The following is a 21,903-nucleotide window of genomic DNA, read 5'->3' as shown; positions in this document are numbered from 1 at the left end:
TGGTACCATTGTATTGTTCTCGTATCTACATATTCCTTACTAGCTGGTGCCCGCGACTTCGTCTGCGCAGGTTTAGTATTTCGAACAATATGTTTACAAATTGTAGCCTATGTGTTATTCTGATGTATAAGCTATATTATTGTAAAGTTTCATTAAAATCCATTCAGTAGTTTTTGCGTGAAAGAATAACAAACATCCATACATCCATACATACAAACTTTCGCGTTTATAATATTAGTAGGATTTAAATCGTTCATAATGTATTTCTTCTATGAGTGAACTTGAGGATCAGTTCCGGTGATAAGCCCCTAAAACAAAATCAATCAAATACCTCTTCACGAGACTTCTAATAAAACTTACTTCTAAACAAAAATAACTCATTAAAAACCCAAACATTATAACAAGTTCCCGACTATTATTACCTGCCCACTTCCACACAGGATGCGTAAACAATACGATCGGAAGTACAGCCTTCGGTCGCCAGCTGTGGGCTTCGTGTGGGCCGTAATGATAGCAGAACTAATGTCAATGCCGGTGGTGCCTATCACCGAGCCTTGTGACAGCTAAGGTTTTTTGTAATGACATCTGTTTTTAAGGCCTATCCCAATATTCTGTCTATCTGTTACTAGAGATAGAAGTTTAACATCAGCCCCATAAAAGTTATGTTGAATTCCGATCTCAAGTATTTAGAAATTGTATTGTAGCAGAACTTATGTCAATGCCGCTAGTGCCTATCACTGAGCCTTGTAGTGACAGCTAAGGTTTTTGTAATAACATCTGTTTTTTAGGCTCCCCTTAGGCGTTTAATCTGCTCTAGGCTCTCCTTAGGCGTTTAATCTGCTCTAGGCTTTCCTTGTTTGTTTAATTAAATTGCACATTATCAATACAAAATCAATAAAATCTGTGGGAAAGTGATTGTGAAGGGCTATCTAATATTGAAGTTGATTTTTAGCACCTAGAATTTAAATCGCACTATATTTTTTATTTATTTCTTAATTTTGAATATTTATGAAAAAGTATGTTCAATATTTTTTTTTTTTATTGAAAAGTTTACAAGTTAGTCTTGTACATTTTGTAATAATCTAATACGACTCGAAATTAAAAGTGTGGTAAAAACACGTTAAGATTAGTACTTGTACAAAATATGAACATAATGGAATAAATTACCATCGATATATCATTGATACTTCTTGAAGTAGCCGTCAAGATATGTTTGCATAATATGTAGGTACTTGTTGTATTGTAAAAGTCAAAATAAATATAATAATTTGAATAATTTCATTTAAGTTGTAATAATTAGACAAATATGTTCACAGATTTTTGCCTTGGTCGTTGAAGTCTTTTGTTCGGGAATTGTCTAGTCGGGATATGGACCTCAAAAAATGATATTAGTATCACAACATTAAACTTTAATAACTATAACATTATCTCAAATACATTAAAATCGTTATGTAACATGACCATACTTATTTAATTATCATTTGTAAGTAGCAATAAGTACGGCTTCTTGTTTGAAATAACGAGCAATTATTGTTATTTCATAATACACGGATGATGCTAACTTAATAACTTTAATAGTACTTTTTGCAAGTTAGTTCAATACTAATTTAATTTCATGACCTCCAAAAGCCGCAAGGTTCGTCTTTACACACGACAAAAAAGGTTACAAAAACCCATATTCTTGAATTATAAGTCTTTTTTTGACTGAAAAACATTGAAGCGTTCACGCTTTGTTGACTTGTGTTAGAAACTGTGACATAGTATCGTTAGTACAGTTAAAGTTTTTGTTTTAGTTTTAGGTTGTCAGTTAACTGTTGCATGTGTGCGTGGGTATTAAGAACCTCCTACGTACCTACACTTACACATACAAACAATATTCTTTTTTCAAACGAACTTGTTCTATATACAAGTGGTCGCGGTGTTTGGTCTAGTTCGCCAGTGCAAGTTCATTGTTCGGCTGAACCTAATTTACATTGGTCGTAAACGCCGGCCGCTTTCCGACTGTTTTTTGTGCTAAAGTTTGGCCCTCCGCAGAGGTAAAGCGTTTTTGTTGACTCGTTACCGGTCACTTACGTCACTTTGATTCTGGCAAACGTTTTGTTGTTGGCGTTGAGACGCGAGGTGAGTCACGTTGTTAGTACACGTAAAAGTCGATATTTACTATCGATAAACACTAAACCTACTATACTGACTTGTAGTATGACAAAAACGCATGGTTGATGTAGGAACGGTTCAGAAAAAATGGTTCAAAATGTAGGTTCTTCAAATCTAATTTCTTTTAAACAATTTTAGTTTAAAACGTTTAATTATCTAACAAAAGATGAGTAGTTTCAATTCCATCTGTCTTAATCTACTTAAGTGTAACTTAGTGTAAACATCTCCGAGTCTTTACTTTTGTTTTATGCTTATCATTCAGTTCAATAGAATTCTTTAAATAATAAACACTCGACGTCCCATAACAACCTCGACAATCGATAGTAGAAACAATCGAGTAGGGCGCAACACTATGTCGGTCGAGCGCAGCACTCGGCCGGCCGGCTCCGCATATCCGCTTGCGCGTTCAGCCCCGCGCCCGTCCACCGGAGCCCTATCCAACCTAACAAAAATAAAACAAAAACCCACTTAAATCGTACCAAAAAAGTGTTTCATCTGTGAAAATGTGTTCGTACATTCAACAAACTAAACAAGTGCTACCAAGTTTTAATCTCATGATAGTTTGCTAAAAAAATAAAGTTTCCGGCCACTTAAATGAACGGTTGAAAACTTGAAACTGTGTTTTTGAAAACAGTTCGTATTGTGAACTTTAAGCGAAACCTTACAAGGAAGCCATAGCAATTCACTGACGAAAATAGGTAGGTAAGTGACTATAAGGGTACGAAAGTAATAGGATATGGAAAAGCTGTTTAATGGATTAGACATACTATCAAATTGCGCAACGTCTTTAGTCTTGCTTGACTTAAATGTATCTTTGTTTGAAATAAAATTATTACCATTCTGAATACTAAGTTTATATTATAGATTCTACTCGAGTGTAAGAATAGTACAAATATTAAATAAGTTCTCATCATTCGACATGCAAGCTAAAACAGTTCTATTTCATGCTAAGTCAAACAAGTAAAATCAAGAATCAATTCGGCATGGCCTGAAGATGACGTAAGGTATAGAACTGGCCTAGCATCGGACGGGTTATTGTTTCAAACTTTTATATCGAGATGGTCACGATGACTTAATAAAAAGTCTAGCCATTCAACATTGGTTTTTATTTGCAGTAAGTATCAAATCAATGGGGCTTTGTACTCGACACATCTTCAATATAAATTCTAGTCAAGGTTTGGGAAATCCAGCCCAAAAAATACAATGATGCCTCATGATCATTATCTTGACCACTGACTTGGTTGTTTGATTCCGTTATAATACATTTATTTTGAGATCGTCTACCTAGTTCAATCAAAAACGTGAGACAGCTTTATTAAGTCATAAACCTGAAACTCAAACGTAATCTGCAGAAAGGCATTTAAAAAATCAGAAAACCGCAACTTTGATTGATCAATCAATTATCAAAAGCAAGTAATTGACCAATCAGAGTTACTTTTACCCTAATCTGAGAACGTGCGTATGAAATGGGTTATGCTCTATTTGGTTTGTTTTATGGAAATCTAAAACCCCTACCATCTGCTTTTATTTTATGTTATCCCAAGCAGGTATTGGATTTTAAACCGACTTCCCAAAGGAGGTTCTCAATTCGGATGCTTTTTGAAACAGATAGAATTGAAACCGGGCGAATAATTGAAGGCAGGTGAAACAATGACGAGATTGCGATCCCCCAAAGTGCTTGCCAAGCGTGGTGTTTATGACGATATCCCCCCGTGACCGTTAATCGTAACGGTCTGCTGGGAAGCCCAGTGGACAGTCACATTGTTGCATCATAGTATCAACCTACTTTAGGCCTTTACTACCTTATGGAACAACCAAACCATAATTTCAGTACCCAATTTGTTCGTAATACTAAGGTATCATCACTCTTGAACTCGAGTTACCTGCATCAAAACCACAATCGAATTGTTTATCGTAACATAAAATTGTTTCTTGGGAAAATGTGATATCTAATGCATTGCTTATTCATAGCGTTTCTTTTATGGACTACAAAAGAAATGTATTTCTTGCTCGATACGTTAAGTGGTTGCAGCAGACAACCATTAAGCACTGATTACTGGACGTTACGTGATTTATAATTTATGACAGGCTTACCAATTAACTTTGCAGATTTAATTAATTAATTACAATTACAACCAATTTATCAAATAAATGATATTGGTCCTTGGCCGATTAACACTTACTTTATTCATTTGTCAGTCAGAATCAACACCAAATTCAGCTATACTTGAAGGCTAAGAGAATTTTCTTTTATTTAGTAGTTTGAAAAGAACATACAGGTACTTTGGAACATTTTCATTAAAACATCCGTCACTATTGAGTATACGGGTCCTTCTTTATTAAAGGGCATTTCCACAGTCATCCAATTAAATTATTGATACGTTAAGTACCTAGTTAAATAAAGTAGATCCATCTACTATTTGGCTTGAACTGGTTGATTTTCCGCTTTCAGCCAATTCTTTATTATTTACATAAACGTATTTACCTTTCTTCTAAAATGAGTTAGGTAACTACAAACATATCCCGTAATGTACAGTAATTAATGCAATTCACCAGTAATTATGGTGCAATCTAAAAGCAACCTTACCTATTTCTATGCAGTGTTGAAATATGGTGCACCATAAAGCCCCACTGGTTCAGAACTATCTGAAGCATCGGAGCGTTTATTGCCAGATAAGTTCAGTCCACGAACACTAGAAAGTCTATCGATAGCATCGATATGATCCACATATATTGTGTTTAGCAGCATTATGTGAAACAATAGGATATTCAAACGTAGGCTAAGTTGGCTAAACGAAGCGTTTCGTAATACAAAACTGGTCTGAACGTGTTGGGGTGTTTATAGAATGTATGTAGGTAAAGGGATAGAGTTTCTTTTCGATGCTGGTGAGAAAACCCGCTTTTTAAACCACATACACTTCTGGAATCATGGTTTGATAAGGCCAACCTTTATGTTTTCTAAGTAGTCATTGATGATCATTGAATTATTATGTTACTTTGATAATATACTTTGCCCTTCTAACACAAACTGATCAAGTATAATAAAGGCTTGTGTTAAGGTACTCAAAGCATATGGAAGTAGAGCTGCTCGAATTAAGTAGGTAACACACGGTAATGTTAAGGACATGCACGTTATACGAACTGTATCTGGTACGGCCTCGCTGCCTCCTCGCATCCCACGTGCGCCGAGTTAAGCAACCGGAGCCTTGAGCTGGCGCCAACGTATGCCAAGCTCTTACTTTCATTGTCCGTTTGAATGCTGATTTGATTACAATGAGGCCATCCGATTGATGGTGCTTATTACCTATTTGGAGTAACCTCCATACAAGTATTTGGGTAATCTTGATAAGGAATTAGGTGCCCTCTAAAACTTGGCTAAAGAAAACCTTAATGTCATAGCTGCATTTTCAAGTATCGTAGTCAGTTTGTGAAATGGAGATTTGCACCGTTAAAGCTGGTAATACACCGATAAAAAAAGTCAATTCTTATAAAGAACATTCTAAGCGATACGACCTACAACTTCCGCATGGGTGTTTGCTTCGGACTATCTTAATATGCTGAATGAATCATAATGTACTTCTTTGTCATAAGGCTACAAAGTAGTACTACTTAATTATCACTGCATTTCTTTGCTTACCTTATGACGGTAAATATGCCTGTTATGATAGGAAACTAACTGCAAATGCACAAAGACAGCTGTTCCTAAAATAGAAGTATTTTTCTTGTGTGTATATCATTAAATTATTACGTAACGCAATAAGAACGAGGATAAGCATCTTTACGGTCTCATTCCACTTTGAGGTCAGCTAATCGCAAGCCCTTGTGGTAACTAATAGGAGATCATAATGTAATGCATGAAGAAAACTAACAAAAACGCCTTATAAGCAGATTTTATTGCAACTCACGTTGTAAAAGCATTGTCGGTATTTTGTATCAAATAACGATAAAATTAAGTTATAATCAAATATCTTTGTATTATAACTTAATTTTCTCTGCCTTCAATAAAAACCATTTAACAGACAAGCCTCGTATACTTATACATAAATTTCACTGCACTCAAGTAAATTATGATCATTAAAAGTCTCATCTTTGCTCGATACAAAAACCATCGCATGCATACATGTACACTAATCTACAATACATAAACATCAGTAGTAATTACATTCACACCATGTGCATGTCGTTCTCTAAAAGGCTGTAGCGTGTTGTGTATTCATACAATTATAGAGTAGGTATCTGAAGATTAGCTACGTAGATATAATAACACGTGATGTGCTTACACACACTCGTATTATTATCTGATAGCCACTTGTTTGAATAAAACGTTAAGTTGAGTAGGTTGAGTACCATTGAACGCAAAAAATAAATAAATACAATCTAGACACACGGCAGTGTGTCCGCCAAGTTCGAGCAAAAAAAGCGACACACCGGCCGTGGGTTATATTACACGAACCATTTCAGGCCAAATTCGACCCCCCTGTAACTCAAAATCTATTTTATTTACGCATATCAAATTTCTAGTATCTGTTGAGACCCCCTCACTTATCTAAAATACAAAATTTCATTAATATACCTATTGTAGGTCTTGAGATATTGACGTCAGAAAATCGCTATTTTTACTATACACTCACTGACTGATTCACTGATTCACTGACTCGCTCATCAAAAACCTAGACCACTTCCAATGGTCGTATTGACTTGAAATTTGGCATGGAGGTAGGTCTTTATGTCAAGGTAAAGGGAAAAATCTGAAAATGGCCAAGTGTGAGTCGGTTTCAAAATAATGAAGGTGTTTTATACCCGGTGTAAATTTATACCCTAAGGAACTAAAACGAACTAAATTTATCTATATTTATATAATATATCTTCGAATGGTACAAAGGTTTGTATTTAGTCAAAGTAAAGTAAAAATCTGAAAACGGCCAAGTGTGAATCACTTTCGAAAATAACGAATGTGTAACTTTGATCCACGAACATAATATATGATAACATGACATGTCAGTCAGTTGGTAAATCTAGTCCATTTAGTTAATCTAGTTCATTTCTTTGTAAGAAACATAGTGCATATTAAAAATCTAAAAATAGTATAAATGAGGCATTTCTTTAACTAACTTCATCATAAAAAAAATAAAATAAACAACCTTACAAAAATAAATGAAATCCCACCCAAAACAAAATGTGAAAGACTGCCAAGTTCGATAATATGGAATGCTTCGCCTATAAAAGAAGTGAGATCTGAATAAGTACCAAGTTCCATACACATACCTCAGTTAAAAATAGTTACTTTTTAATGATGATTACTTGGCAAGTTTTAATAGAAAATTAAATACTTGATTCATTGCGTTTAGTAGGTTTATAACAAGGTGTATGAAAACTTGCCAAGTAACATCATTAAAAAGTAACTATTTTTAACTGAGGTATGTGTATGGAACTTGGTACTTATTCAGATCTCACTTCTTTTATAGGCGAAGCATTCCCATATTATCGAACTTGGCAGTCTTTCACATTTTTGTTTTGGGTGGGTTATTTATATCGGCTAGGCTTCAAATATTTGAGTTACCAACATTAGGTAAAGTGGTGCACTGTTACAGCTAATGATTATGAATAGGTAAGTATTTCTTTCCTATTTAATAATAACACATATCTAATATTTATAATAAAACTTTGCATAAATCCAATTTATATGTTAGATGATGAAAAAAATCTTACTATTAAAAATACTTATTAATATGGTCATTTGTTAAATGTGGCATAAAATGAATTGATTAGCGATTCTAATGTGGCAGCCACATTAATATTATGGGCGATAATTAAAGTAATTAAACACGTATAATTTTCTGATATATCATAAATAAATGGGAGAGAAAATATAAATAATCTGATTTCATCCTAGAAAGTTATATGGATTGCTTTAACCGGTAACAGTACTAGTAACAAGCTCAGCTCATAATTGATTTTAAATACTTATCAAGTAATTGTAGTAATTGCTAATCAAGACGTTTCTCTCCAATTCTAGAGTTTTCTAATAAAGGCTATTATTTGTTTACATTTCTCATTTACTTATGTATGAAGTTAATTTACTAATTATTAACTTGGAGCAATCTTTAATATAAAGAAGAACTAATTGTTCAAGTCAAATTATTTAACGGAGGTGATAATATTTGTTTTATCCGTCTTAACAATTGAAATAATCTCAATTGTTTTACTTGACTTAATATAAATAGGCAAGTATAAGCGCTGCATTGCCGAGATAGGTTCGTGTAACACGTCGCTTTCGACTCACGACAAGCGCAGCGCTGCGCCCGCGCCGTCGCAGCTCGGGCCACCCATCCGTTGTGCTTTCTACAGATCCAATATTAGCATGATTGCAATCTCAAACATGACATTCCGGACTCTTGGACTTGCTGTTCTATTTCTATTGTTGTAACAAGCAGCCGATCGTGGGCTTTGCATAACAGTGCTTTATGGGTTTACGCTAGTCAAGTTGGTATCGTCTGAATCTTTCGGCTCAAGTTGAATATATATTGTTTAGGTTTCTGTGGCTGTATTAACATTAGATGTATTAGTTGCATAGCTTTATTTAATAGTACCTATCCACTAAACAGTTTAAATGCTAGTCTCTTTTATAAATACCTAACTAATTACTCCAAAGCAAACGGGAACTATAAGATTTCGCAACTTTCACCATTTATAGTTTTCCGTGATGGCCATTGCCAATCGTTTTCACTTAAAAAGAAAAGTCACAGTCATGAATGCCTAGTGAATGGCGTGTAACAAGTTACTAAGAGACACATTGCTTGAGAAAAACCCGCAGGCGTTGTTATTATTTTACTTCACAATATCTTGCGCATACAAATAAAACGTGCATATGTATTAAAATACATATATACCTACATACATACTTGATTAACTGGTTACTGTATGTATTCTATATACAAGTTTTAGAACTGGTTTGCACTTACCTGTATAACGTGTTTTATTACAACTAGCAATCTTTTCTGGACAAGCGAAATGAGAATTTCAGAAACATTTGCTATGTGTATCAGTTAATTTATTACTTTATCTAAGTGCACTTTTCTTTGCTGCAAATATCTCAACTTATTTAAATACATTTTTTCAGAGTGGGGCGTCAACAGTGAACCGGGCGAGGCAAGCGAACCGGAGGCCGGTCGTATGCGTCCCGAGGACTACCGCCTCGTGTTCCTGAGCTCAGACTCATCGTGTCGTGAGGACACGGAAGACTCATCGTCCACGGCCTCCTCAGCCGCGCCGCCCGCGCCCGACGACTGTGACTGGGATTACTTCGAGCCGGGCGCGTCGGCGGCGCACCCCATCCCACCGCCTACCAAACACGCGCCACAGGCTTGCCCGCGACCTTGCTCCTGCGGCGCCGAGCCCCGAATAGTCGCGGTCCCAGTGCCCGTCCCCGTTCCCGTGCCCGCCGCTCTCTGGCCCGCTCTACTCGCCTTCCCCACGCAGACTCCACCTACGCCACACTGGAACACGTACCCCGGCTTAGCGCCTCTAGATGCCGCAACCCTTGCTCGCCTCACTACGGCCGCAGCCGTCGCCGTCACCGCCGCTGCCACTGCCACCGCCTCCGCTGTTGCTCCACAAACAATTAAACTCGAGATGACCACCGTCGAAAGGACTGATAAAGCGATACAGTCCGAAGCGTCACAAGCGCCGGAGCCCCGCGATAACGATAACATTGATAAGGATATCGAACGGCCAGTAGAAAATGAGGCGTCAGTCGGAATCAAGGTGATTGCCGAGGAGGACTCTTTGTCTTTATTATCAGATCCAGCAAATGCTATGCCCGATCACTTGGAAGCGGAGAAAGCTTTCCCCTCGTCAAACGAATCGGGTGATTCAAGCGACTCAGAGCAGGGCGTAGCTCGAAGAAGTTACGACTTGACAAGTGGTGCTCCTGAGGAACCTGCGACATCAGACGAGGACTCCGATGATTCAGGAGGTGGCGGCGGCAGGTTTTCACGAGTATTTGTTGTGAACCCAGCAGATTCTTCTTCAGACTTAGAAGATAACGCTGACAGCAGTGGCATTGATTGTGATGATTCCTATGACAAGAAATCGGATAGTTTAGAAATAATAGCCGTTGAAGTACCCGAAAACAATCAAGTAAACGTTAGTGCCGAATCAAATGAAAGTTTTTCACCAATATCCGAAAACTCCAATATTGTTCTATTGGATTCAGTTAATTTCACGGAAGAATATTCAGTTGTTCCTTACGAAAATAATAGTGATGACGACAGTAGCCATGGTGAACCCAGAAGAACGAACTTTTTCAAGTTTTGTGACGAAAACATGCTTCAAAGTGAAACGTGTGAAAAATTTAACAGTTTTAATGCAAGTTGTAGCTCGAGCAGTAATGATCCAGATAAGAAAAATAACACAGATAGTGACGTTAATCGATATCAAAGTATATCATCTGAAAATACCGACTACGATTCATTGGCGGACGTGAAAGTTAAGTTCTCGGTAGAATTAGCTAACGAGAGACATAATAATAACGAGTTAATTTCGTCCGAAATTTCCCCGGACTCATTAACTAAATTAGCACCTTCACCGGAGCCCAATCACGATAACACAAGTTCATCGTCCGCAGAAAAAATAGACCTGTTTAAAGGTATTGAACGCACTCTCAGTGAACTATTGAAGAAAGAATTAATGGAGGACCAAGAGGAGGAGAAAATGCTCGGCGTCGGGCCGGTTTGCTCGGACGCGGAGGGGAGCGCGTGCGCACCTGCCGCGACAACAGTTTGCCGCTCGCGTACGGCTCGTGCGGACGGCTCCGCGCGCTTCACTAGCCGCGTTATGATAACACACGACCGCGTCTCCGTGGTCACGTCAGACACGACGCGGCTTATGCGGGAAGTTATAGTGCATCACACCAATTCACAGAGTGAATCGGACCCGAACCCGGACGTGCAACAAGACGAAACAGACGAACGAATATCCGACGACGAAACGCCGCAGCCTTCGGGCGGAGTGACTGTTGTTAGCAATGCCGACACTCTCTCGGCGGTCGTGTGCCTCGAGGAGGGGCTGGCAGACGATGACTCGTGGGTCGAGGACGTCAGCCACAACGAGGACGAGGCCACCTCGCCTTCTGACACAGACTCCGGGGATGAAGCCTCGCTCCCCATGCGGGGGGAGGAATTCGCTTACTGCAGGCGTTCCATAGACTTCACTTTACACACCATAGTTGAAGAAAGCTGCGAAGAAAGCGAAACGGAACATACTACAAAAAAACAACGGCCTATATCAGCCACGGAGTTAGAGAAATACTTTTTCTTCGGTTTGGGTGACGGCAGAAATGTTCGTGACGATGAGGAAGCAGTGTCGGAAACGTCTAGTGTGTGTAGTGAAGGTGGTGAATCTATTGTTGATAACGAGCAACCTAAAAGAAGTGGTGATAATGATGATCTAGTGTCGTCACGGTTGGAAAAATATTTTCTATCTGGCTTTATGGGTTTTAATCAAGAAAGGCGTGATTCGGATGGATCTGGCAGTGTCGGCAGTGATAGTGAAGGCAGACAAAGTCCTGAACAGCGTAGAAAGCGTCTAGTACGTGCCCGTGGTACTCCCCGGTCTCATTCGAATTCGCTAGACAACTTGTTGACGGGGGACGAACCTTCGCAGGATAATCAAGAAGTTTCCGATGCCTCAAGTACAGAGACAGAGGACAGACATGACTCTTCTGAACGGCTCGATATGCAAGGCGAGTCCAAAAGAAAAAAACAAAACAAAAAACCACGTGGATCTCCCGCCGACGAACGAAGACAATCAGCTGAGTTTACCGAAGAAACGCGTGATGATACTAGATCTGTTTCTGAAGGTGAAGACGGAAGATTATCACCCCGACCCGAATTCCCACCGCTTGGATCTGAACTATCTGAATCTAAAAAACAAACCAGTAGAGATAGTGGTTTCGTCGGAAGTTGCGATGACCTACTCAGGAATGGAGATTCTAGTTCCGATTTTACACGATCTCATGAACCTAAAGTAGAATTAGAGGAAATAATTGAAGAAATCCGACCTGATATCGAAGAACGTGTGGAAGTTCCACCGTCATCCCGCCCGCCTCAAAGTCCATTAGTACGTAAAGATAGCTTTAATAATTGGTCGTCTGATGAAGAAACAAATCTTATGATGACAAAAATGCGTCAATTTTTCAAACAAATGATACACACGACCAATGTACGCACATCTACTCCGGCATCATCTAACTCGGAGAGTTCTCGTCCACCAAAACCGCCTCAACTACTTTATTTTGAAAGTGAATTAACGAGATTAATGAAAACAGTTCCGGGTATCCGCGACGAAGAAGTGCGTGAAATAGTTGAGTATTTATCAAGTGAAGATACGTGGAGTGATTCATACGACTCGTCCGATTACGCCGGCTCTGATTTGGAGGGCACAACAGCTGGTACGAGATCTGCGCTACGTAAACAAATATCTGATAGTTGCCGCGAAATAATTGATGAATTTGATCGAGGCAACAACGATGCGGGCTCGTTAGAGCGCGATGCAGTTGGAGCGTATCGAAGGCTGGCGGCAACGCTAGGCCGCGCCGGGGAAGGTTCTCCACCGTTGTTCGGCAAAGTGATGAGGCATATAGGTGGCAGACTAGTGGCATTAATGCATGAAGTGTCGGGCGGTGCTTCGCCGAGCACAGACGAGGACAGTGCGTCCGAGCCGGGGGCGTTGGCGCGGAGTCGATCTCATGATATATTAGAAGCAACGGCGAGTAGGGGTAGTGTCGCGAGTGATTGTGAAAGATTTTCGTGGCGTGGTAGTTTTGAATCGGCCCTACTGGCGGCCGATTCTCGTGGCACGTTAGGAGGTGGTGGTGAATCACGTCGGTCACCGGCCGGCGCTGACTTAGCTGCACAGAAATCACATTCCCGGAGTTGTGGAGCAATTGGTGGTAGTGAGGACAGACTGTGGCGGGGGAGACGACGAGCCTCCGCGCCAGATGCTGAGGTAAGACAGCATTACGCATTATTTTCAAAACAAACATTAACAACACACAATCAAAATAAACATGCACAAGTGCAATCAAAATAAACACCAACACTGTAATAGGCAAGTGACAAAGTAGACTCTTCACCGTATTTACATTTTTAATACTTTATTTAAAACATCGATAACTTTTCAAGGATTTTTCATCATATCTTTTCATTTGGGACGTCGGTATTTCGAAAATGTCAATGTCACGTATGAACGTGTAACTGCGTTCAAGAATGTATCTCAGTTGATAAAAGATTATTAACGAGAGGTTTTGGTGAATCGCAACGTAGATAACGTAATGTACGCATGTAAATAAATATTTTGACTGATAGTGCGTACCAACATGTCAAGTTTCGTAATCGCTTTAGCTTTAAAATGTTACATCAGGCAACAAGATAAATCCTTTCATTTAATATAGTCTTTGCTTAACTCCTTTCTTAGCGTGCATATATAATTATTTGTATAAAACTTGGAACATTATGTCCGTCACGATTAGAAGGGTCGCCAGTAACTCGAACACCGAAATAGATCATTCAACTTTAGAATGGCTACCTTTACCTGCATTTCCAAGTTCAGAATAATATAAATTACACACGTATCTTATTTCTTATTAGGTATTTAAGTAAAATAATACTAAAATTTTAATTAACATGCACTTCATAATTTAGTTAAATGAAGTGGTAATTATTCTTCGTGACAGTTAATGAATCATAAAAGTTCAATAATTATTGATTAATTTGTAACTAAACTGCGTGTAAATACACATGAAACAACAACAATTTTGTTAAGTATATGCAATAGTAACAGTAAGTTTTTTTCCGCTAAATATACTTCAAGCATTAATAATACTATAGGCTAACAAGTAAACTTATTCAGTAATAACAAGTCTCAAAACCGTTTGAATTGAACCACTTACTCAATAATTACAACACTGACATTTGTATCATGTTGCACCTGTGTACAATACAATAGCATCTAGTTGCAGCCACTAAACAATCGACAATTAGCAGATAAGATAACAATGTAATCATCATTAGTGATTCCGCAAGTCCTGTTCAGTGAATCACCCAATACAATTTTTGCTAATAGACTTAACTGCTACTTTTTCCTTATTACATATACCTACCCTGCATTAACGAATGTGAAATTTTATAGTCGTTTTGTAAAACTGAATACCGTGAAAAAAGTTATATTAGCCTTACCTTTGTCCACATAACATCTCGTCGAATTAAGTAAAACACAAATGTAGACGTGCAAAACGGCAAGATTTTACGGTAGTGACGAGTAATTGTACATTCTAAAGCCTAGAATTTCATAGAGAAGAAATTCATTCTCTTCTTCAAATAAGAATAACGTTTATTTATGACAGTATGTTTTCGAATCACTAATTCCTATTTAAGAAGCATGTATCTAACTAAAACGTATCTTCCAGTCGGAAGAAGAACAACGCGCTGGCTCACTACCCCGGCTTCCATCCATCACGGGCACGAACACAGTACCGGCTGGTCCGGTGAAGTCGGCCCGGTATCGCGCGCCCGGGTTCCGCACGGCCACCCGAGCGGCGTCTGCCCCAGGGCTACACGCACCACGGAGACGTAGGCCTCCGCCCACGCCGCTGCAACCGCCACCAGCTGCGCCCGCGTCTGCACCCAGCCTGCAAGGTGAGTTATTTAAAAATAATACAACTATATACCTACTTAATGTGGTTAGCTAACTCCCCATTTCAGGGTTTATACGGATTCGCTAAAAACTGATTTAGAAATCGCAATTAAGTTGTTAAGCATGATAAAGAACTGATGCAATAACTTGATTTAACTGTCAGATGTTATCCCAGAAACCGCAGTGAAAATGTCTCGGTCCGTTTTTGCAGAAATAACGTTTTGTTGTCTAATACAAGTTATGAGAACGGTTAACGTAGAGGTAGTTTATTACGCTATGTACTGACTTCGCTAGCATGTAAGGTCATGAGAAAATAGCTTGGCATGGACAGAAAATATGACTGCTTTTTATTTATACTTGAGACTCACGTAAAACGACCCTCCTAACGTGTATGTAGTAGTTTAGTTTGTCATAACGACTTAAAAGTCTCCACAGAAAGACAATGGAGCTAAGAATGAATTGTCACGATTGTTATTAACAGCTAAAAGTTAATTAAAATACGCCTTGTTACGTAAAGAGGTAATTATCAGGTTTGTTAATTGGATGGCGAATTGTGCTTTACACTTTCTATATCATTTAAAACTTATTTTCACTCACACTCTATGACATGAGTGAGACATTCTGACAATCAGCTCATTAAATCCTAACTACCAAAACCAACAGTTCATAAAAGAAACGTCTACACTTTGAATGTAAAGTATTTCCAAACTGTAACAGGTTATGCAAACAAAACAATGTGTAAAAATTCTTTTAGCACCTACCTCCAATGTGTATGAAACGTTATGAACAATATTCTCTTTCAATGTTTTGCTTCGACATGAGACAATGCAAGTACACATTGGTATGGGTAAGGATTATTTTAAAACAAACTGTTTCGATATTAAATATTTAAACATAGTTTCTTTCAATGTCACCAAGTTACCTTTAAGAGGGTTTTATAAAGTGCGGAAGTGAGCTAAAATTGCTTGAACATACACAACTAGTCTTCGTTTTGTCCTTCCTCAATTTCCCATGGTTCACAAGTGTCCATGACCGAAGCAAATCACTGCTGTACAAAGTATCATTGTTACATTCGTATTTCTTTAGCCTACTTTAAGTATTGCGTGACTGTTTTCCCATCAACTTCAAACTATTGAATGGAGCGTTTTGTTCTCGAGTGTCTTTCTAAATTCTGTCCATTAATTAGAGGGTTTGAGTTGATTAAACTCTGGCAAAAACTTACTATGAGTAGTTCAAAGTGACCTAAAACTGCAAACTGAAGTACAAAAGCTTGCACAAAAAATATTTAGATAACTGTGACGTAATGAGCGAGCAATCTCATCGAATCGTGCAAACTCATTGATTTTAATGTCACGTTCAATGTTCGTCGTAGTGGATATGTGCTGCATACCTTTCGCTGTGCTGCTTACGAAAAAATGCACGGTATGTAAAACGTGCACATTTGGCGATGCAGTCGCTGCCAATACAAATTGAGAATTATTTCTTATCGATAAAAATAAAATATATAAATCAGAACTGCATGAAAATACGATCACTGTGATTTTGTTGTGTTTATTTTTCAGTGCTCAAATCGAACTACATTGTTAGGAACAAAAACAAATAAGAATCAACACCCAACTAAGATCGGAGGTGTTATTTTGTTCTTGTCCATTAATTATTCGGTAACTTACATCACTATTGATATAACGGATGTTGCTATCAGCAAACATAAACTATATTTCGATTACGTATACTTAAATCGATCAAAGAAAACGTCAAGTGAAAGTACTTAATCGAGTTCCTTGTGATGAAATGATTCGGCTAATTAACTTTTGTGTAAGAAAGAGGTCATTGGACGAAAGACAATGTTGATAAGCCTGTTCATTGGTATAGGCTTAGGTACAATAGAACGCTTTTACGGAATTTATAAGGATTCCAGGAACAGTAAAAGGTTTCTAAGAACGTCTTTGTGTAGACGTCAAACTTACCTCCAAAGCCAGAATTGTATGATTACTTATACATGTTTCACTATTGCTTTCTATTTAAACCCAAAAGACCCAGAAAGAAGCTAATTATATGTAGTTTAACTTAGATTCTTTGAAACCTATTGTTCTCTTTATCTTTGTTCCTAAAACAATTGCACGGGTATTTCCTTCTTTAATAGCAAGCAATATCCGCTAATAACCCCATAGTCTAGAAAGGAAACTGTTTATATTTTTTGTGAACTAAAATTTCTAGAAGTTGATGAATTGAACGCGTCATTAGGTAAAGCGTCTTTGTTTCTGTGGCGTCACGGTCGGTATGGAATCGTTTGCTAAAAAGTAGGCCTAACTGTTGAGACAGACCATTTCTCCGTTCTTGACTACATTCCTCGGTAAGCAGCTGACCTTAATGCTTCGTCATCGGCACAGCAATGAGACATTTCGTGTGGCGGCATAAGTTACACGAGGCTTATGTGATGTCTTTCTTGCATACGTTCTTTATTGGCTTTGTGAAAAGTTCACGTTTTTAACCCCCGACGCAAAAACGACGGGGTGTTATAAGTTTGACGTGTCTGTGTGTGTGTGTGTGTGTGTGTGTGTGTGTGTGTGTGTGTGTGTGTATGTGGCATCGTAGCTCCCAAACGGATGATCCGATTGTAATGCGGTTTTTTTTGTTTAAAAGGTATGTCAGTCGGGAGTGTTCTTAGCTATGTTTGGTGGAAATCGGTTCAGGTCTTCAAGGTCATCAGCTCGTTTGCTAGATGTGATAGGAATGTTACACGGTCAGTTTACTTGCAAGTATATGTGGGATCTGAAATTTGAAACACTAATGTCTTTTAGAACCACTGAGCTGGTCTTCTGTTAGGGCACGAAGGTAGAAGACGTAACCCTGAACTGCCTTTTAGTAAACCCATCGAGTTTGGGCTCGTTGAATTTGTCTTGACGAGTTCTCTTCATGTTTCTGATTGACGAGAACCTGATGCTGGAAATGGGATGTGGCGGATGAAACCCTGGAATACCGGAATGAAACGGATAAACCGATTTATATTTTTGCTGAAAATCTAGAATGTCCAAAGGTTAATCTTTATTGATTCTCAATCTGTGCAATTCTCCCAGAGCCAGTTTGTCATGAGGATTGTTAAACAGCTTCCTTTGGCCGAGATCCCATATAGCGACCCCATCTTAAGATAAAACAAATTAAATGAAAGAAGGAAAAATTAAGGAGCTCCTTTAAAAAGCATAAAATTAAATTAAATTATAAATTAAAAAAAACCCCCGACCCAAAAAAAGTATGCAATAATTATGACAAAAGGTTAAAAACGCTAAACCCTATAAAAAGCAAAAAATAACTTTTAACACTACGTAAACTAAATTTTGACGTGTCGGGGGACCGCTTTTTACCTTCATAAATACTTACATAAATCAAATGATACCTACCTAATTACAACATCGTTTAAAAAAAAACACGTATCTGAAGTAATGAATTAGAGCGGTCCCCCGACACGACAAAATTTAGTTTACGTAGTGTTAAAAGTTATTTTTTGCTTTTTATAGGGTTTAGCGTTTTTAACCTTTTGTCATAATTATTGCATACTTTTTTTGGGTCGGGGGTTTTTTTAAATTTATAATTTTGTTGCTTTAAGTCTCCACCTATGGCTTCAATATGTTCCTAGTTAGTTAAAGCCGAGTTCACATACTTAGCAATCTGATCAAGATTGATATAAAATGAAATTAAAAGCGAGCTCTTAACGTTTTTTTTAGCTACTTGCCACTCACTTCAGGTGTAAGGTAGCAGGTAGGTAGTGCATGTTTCTTAACAATCAGCAAACGGAAACCAGATAAACCATATCAGTCTAACTTATCGCGGAACTAAATATATCGCCCGAATTAACAAATTAAATAGATTTCATAACAAACTGATATTTGACTTCATACGTAACCCAAATAACACCTTTCAAAACTTCGAAAACCTGTTCAATACAATGTTTCCGGCTTATCGGACGTAATCATTTTGTGTCGAGCGAATGCAAAGTCTTAGGTACTGGTGCCATTCACTCATTGGTCGATGCATTTACGCACTAAGTACTATTTAAGCAACGAAAAGCACTGGCCTTGTCCTAATTTATCGGCAAATGTATTATGTGTCCAATTCTCGCTTGATTCGGTAGGCTATTGATTAAATTTGACGTAACAAAGTTAGCTGGCTTCGATTGCGAGCTATGTATCCTGTATTGCTATCATTTGGCCTTTAAAACGACCTTTGGTTGCGAAAGCAAGTTCTGAATTTAAAGGAAAACTGAAAAGGCTAGAATTCACCACCAAATGTTACAAGTTGATGCATTTCTTTCATTCATCGTAAATCTTAGTATATGAAAAGTGCAGGAAGTTCGTTAACAGCGGACATCGGAAAATCTTACAAGTATTTCCTTATTTCATCTTTAGAAAACCTGTTAATAGAGACGTGATGAGTTGCCTTTCCAATTACATTAACGGTAATTGCTAACGGCAATAATACAATGCTTGATAGCAGTATAAAGAAATCAAAAATTCGATAATAATATAATGGGCGATACTAGCAATAAAAACATATTGGAAATAGGAACTTAATCAAATTGATAAAGAATTGATTTGATCGCTAAACGTTCGTGGCGATGACACTGCTTGTGCGATTTGTTTTTGTTTGTATCGTAAAGAACATCGAATTTTCCTCAAAACGCCTACTGTTAAAAAGAAAAACACTGCTATTTAAAATATATAAAAACTAAATGAAGATTTAGTTCTATTAGTATCTGATATTTTTAAACAGTATGTTTTCATATAGGTTTCTCTCATAGTTCAAATGATTAGACTAGACATTTGAGATGTGACCTTTATTTTTTGTACCTAATGGCTGACAGCTTCTTTAGCTACCTGTATGTATTATTTATTCTTAGAACTCTGTCCATAATATTAGGTAATGCTTAAGCATAAGGTCCATGAGACGTCCAAATGTAAATATATATTAAAAGGAACTTTGACGTATTATTACTGCGTATGTAAAGTTTATCGTGAATAGAATATTAATATGCCACATGTTGATGAATGAGTAACCTTGGCGCTTCACATCGCAATCACATTTAATGGGATAACTGTATTATCTAAGCAAACAATAAATCCATTAAGAAATACTTCAGGTACACATATAACACACACAAGAATATCAGAATCAATATAGAAAAATACTTGATAAGGCTGTAGTAAAAATTTTTACTCTTTTATAGAATTTCATAAAAGAACATAGAAGTCATCAAACATGGCACACATAAAAAAATTTTGAACAATAAATTACTCAAATTCAAACAAACAGTAAAATCGACCGCATTTTAACTCGATTGATTAAATAAATCACTAACTCGATTAGAATATTACGACAAAAGAAATCGATTGAGTCCAATTTCCCGACCTGACCGGAGCCTTACGCATGGTCTATCTTGGTCTCTTACCCAATGGTGGTTTCACGGTGGCCGACCACTATTTATCATCATCCGGTTACATAGGGCGCCAGCGACACTATTCATTGATACCCCAAGCTTTTGAAACAATGCATCGGTTTCCCTTGTTTGTACAAGCCAGGTTTTTGTGCAATTTTTTTGCTGTCGTTGCATAGACTTTATAATAATGATCTTTGTGTTGCGTAGTAGTATTGTTATTGAATAGTTTTTGCACTTACTGTAGATATTGTAAGAAGGCTTTTAGCGGTGTCAATTGACACAAAAAGTATAACCGTTTCATTCAGCAATAACAACATAAAAAATACAGAATTTCCTCCACATACTTAGAAGACCTTCAATATAAACAATCAAAATATTGTTCATGTGAACAACGGAAACAGATTTTGTACATTAATAACTAACTTGACATTGTAGGTTTTGGTCTCATAGTACCTACGCTTATTTGTAATACACGATGATCACTTGTTTGTACAATTGTTCGTGCCGTTTTGAGACACATTTTCATAAAATGGTTAAACTAAGTATACCTACGTTGTGCACCAGTTTTGCGAATGTGTAGCTTATCCTTGAAACTAAATTAAAGTCTCACGTTCAAAATGACATTTATAAATCTGATAATATAGATAAACACCTGTATGCAGATTTGAGGAGATAAGTATCAGAAAATAAATAAAAGTTTCACATTAATATTGCTGTTTTTTTTTCAGAAATAGTCTAGATTATAATCTAATGTTATTATGATACCTAATAAGCGTTTAATCAAATAAACATTAATAGGTAAGTACTCTATTATTCAAAGATTTAAATAAACTGAGCTTATATAAAAACACTGATTTCATGTTCTGTAGATAGTAATCGCTTAAAACTCTCACGAATAGTATTTATTAATCTCTATCCATGTCACACAAATGTACACACATTTCATGTCGCAGAGAAATGAAACTCGGAAAGCATTGTGCACGGCCGCGTTTTTTTTTTATAGATTCCATGTGACCAATTGTTGTCGATGACTTTATCGACGCTGTATGCTTTCACTTTGTCTATTTCTTGCCGATATGTTGAAGTATGTTTGATAAAAAACAGTAATTCCTGTTCAATATTAATGAATCGTTTTCGCTGGTAATAAGGATGCATCTGTGTTATTAGCAAACGCTATTATGGTGAATTATGGAATCAGTGAATCAATAATGCAAGACATAGTGGTTCAATTAGTTTTTTGAACCATTTGTTTTTGAAGTTTTTTGAACTCTTTTGTTATGTTAGTTTTTAATACTCGCGTCTAAAATAGAACATCAGAATAAGATACGGTACAACAGCCTATTATCTGCATAAAGCAAACGCTGTAAAATCCACAACTACTTACTAACATTTAAAATCACATAATTCATATTGTCACGTCTATGTAACACCATAAAAAGTTTTAAGTAAACAAGGAAAAGCTTTGTCGAGAACCATCGAGACGTCAATCCGTCTGGACAGAATAACTTCAGAATTATTCTAAATCGATCAAGGCGTGATTTGTCACGATCCGGATTTCAAAATAGCCGAAATGCCAATCGACCAATGATGTATTATAACTCTATTGTAATATTGTAAACAGGCAT

At 37.4% G+C, this 21,903-nt stretch overlaps 1 protein-coding gene across 2 annotated transcripts in view; it reads left to right on the top strand.

Moving 5' to 3' along the window:
• The window catches only part of LOC110383954 (uncharacterized), an 83,113-nt gene that overhangs the window by 32,780 nt on the left and 28,430 nt on the right, over window positions 1–21,903 (top strand). For both annotated transcript variants that reach the window (XM_021344940.3, XM_021344941.3), the window contains exons 3-4: window positions 9,275–13,161; window positions 14,621–14,849. In XM_021344940.3, coding sequence (XP_021200615.3) covers window positions 9,275–13,161; window positions 14,621–14,849 — 4,116 coding nt within the window. The remainder of the gene's footprint in view (window positions 1–9,274; window positions 13,162–14,620; window positions 14,850–21,903) is intronic.

This window comes from Helicoverpa armigera, chromosome 12 (genome assembly GCF_030705265.1).
Source record: "Helicoverpa armigera isolate CAAS_96S chromosome 12, ASM3070526v1, whole genome shotgun sequence".
Taxonomy (NCBI): domain Eukaryota; kingdom Metazoa; phylum Arthropoda; class Insecta; order Lepidoptera; family Noctuidae; genus Helicoverpa; species Helicoverpa armigera.
Note: the sequence above shows the minus strand (reverse complement) of the source record. Positions and strands in the feature narration are given on the sequence as shown.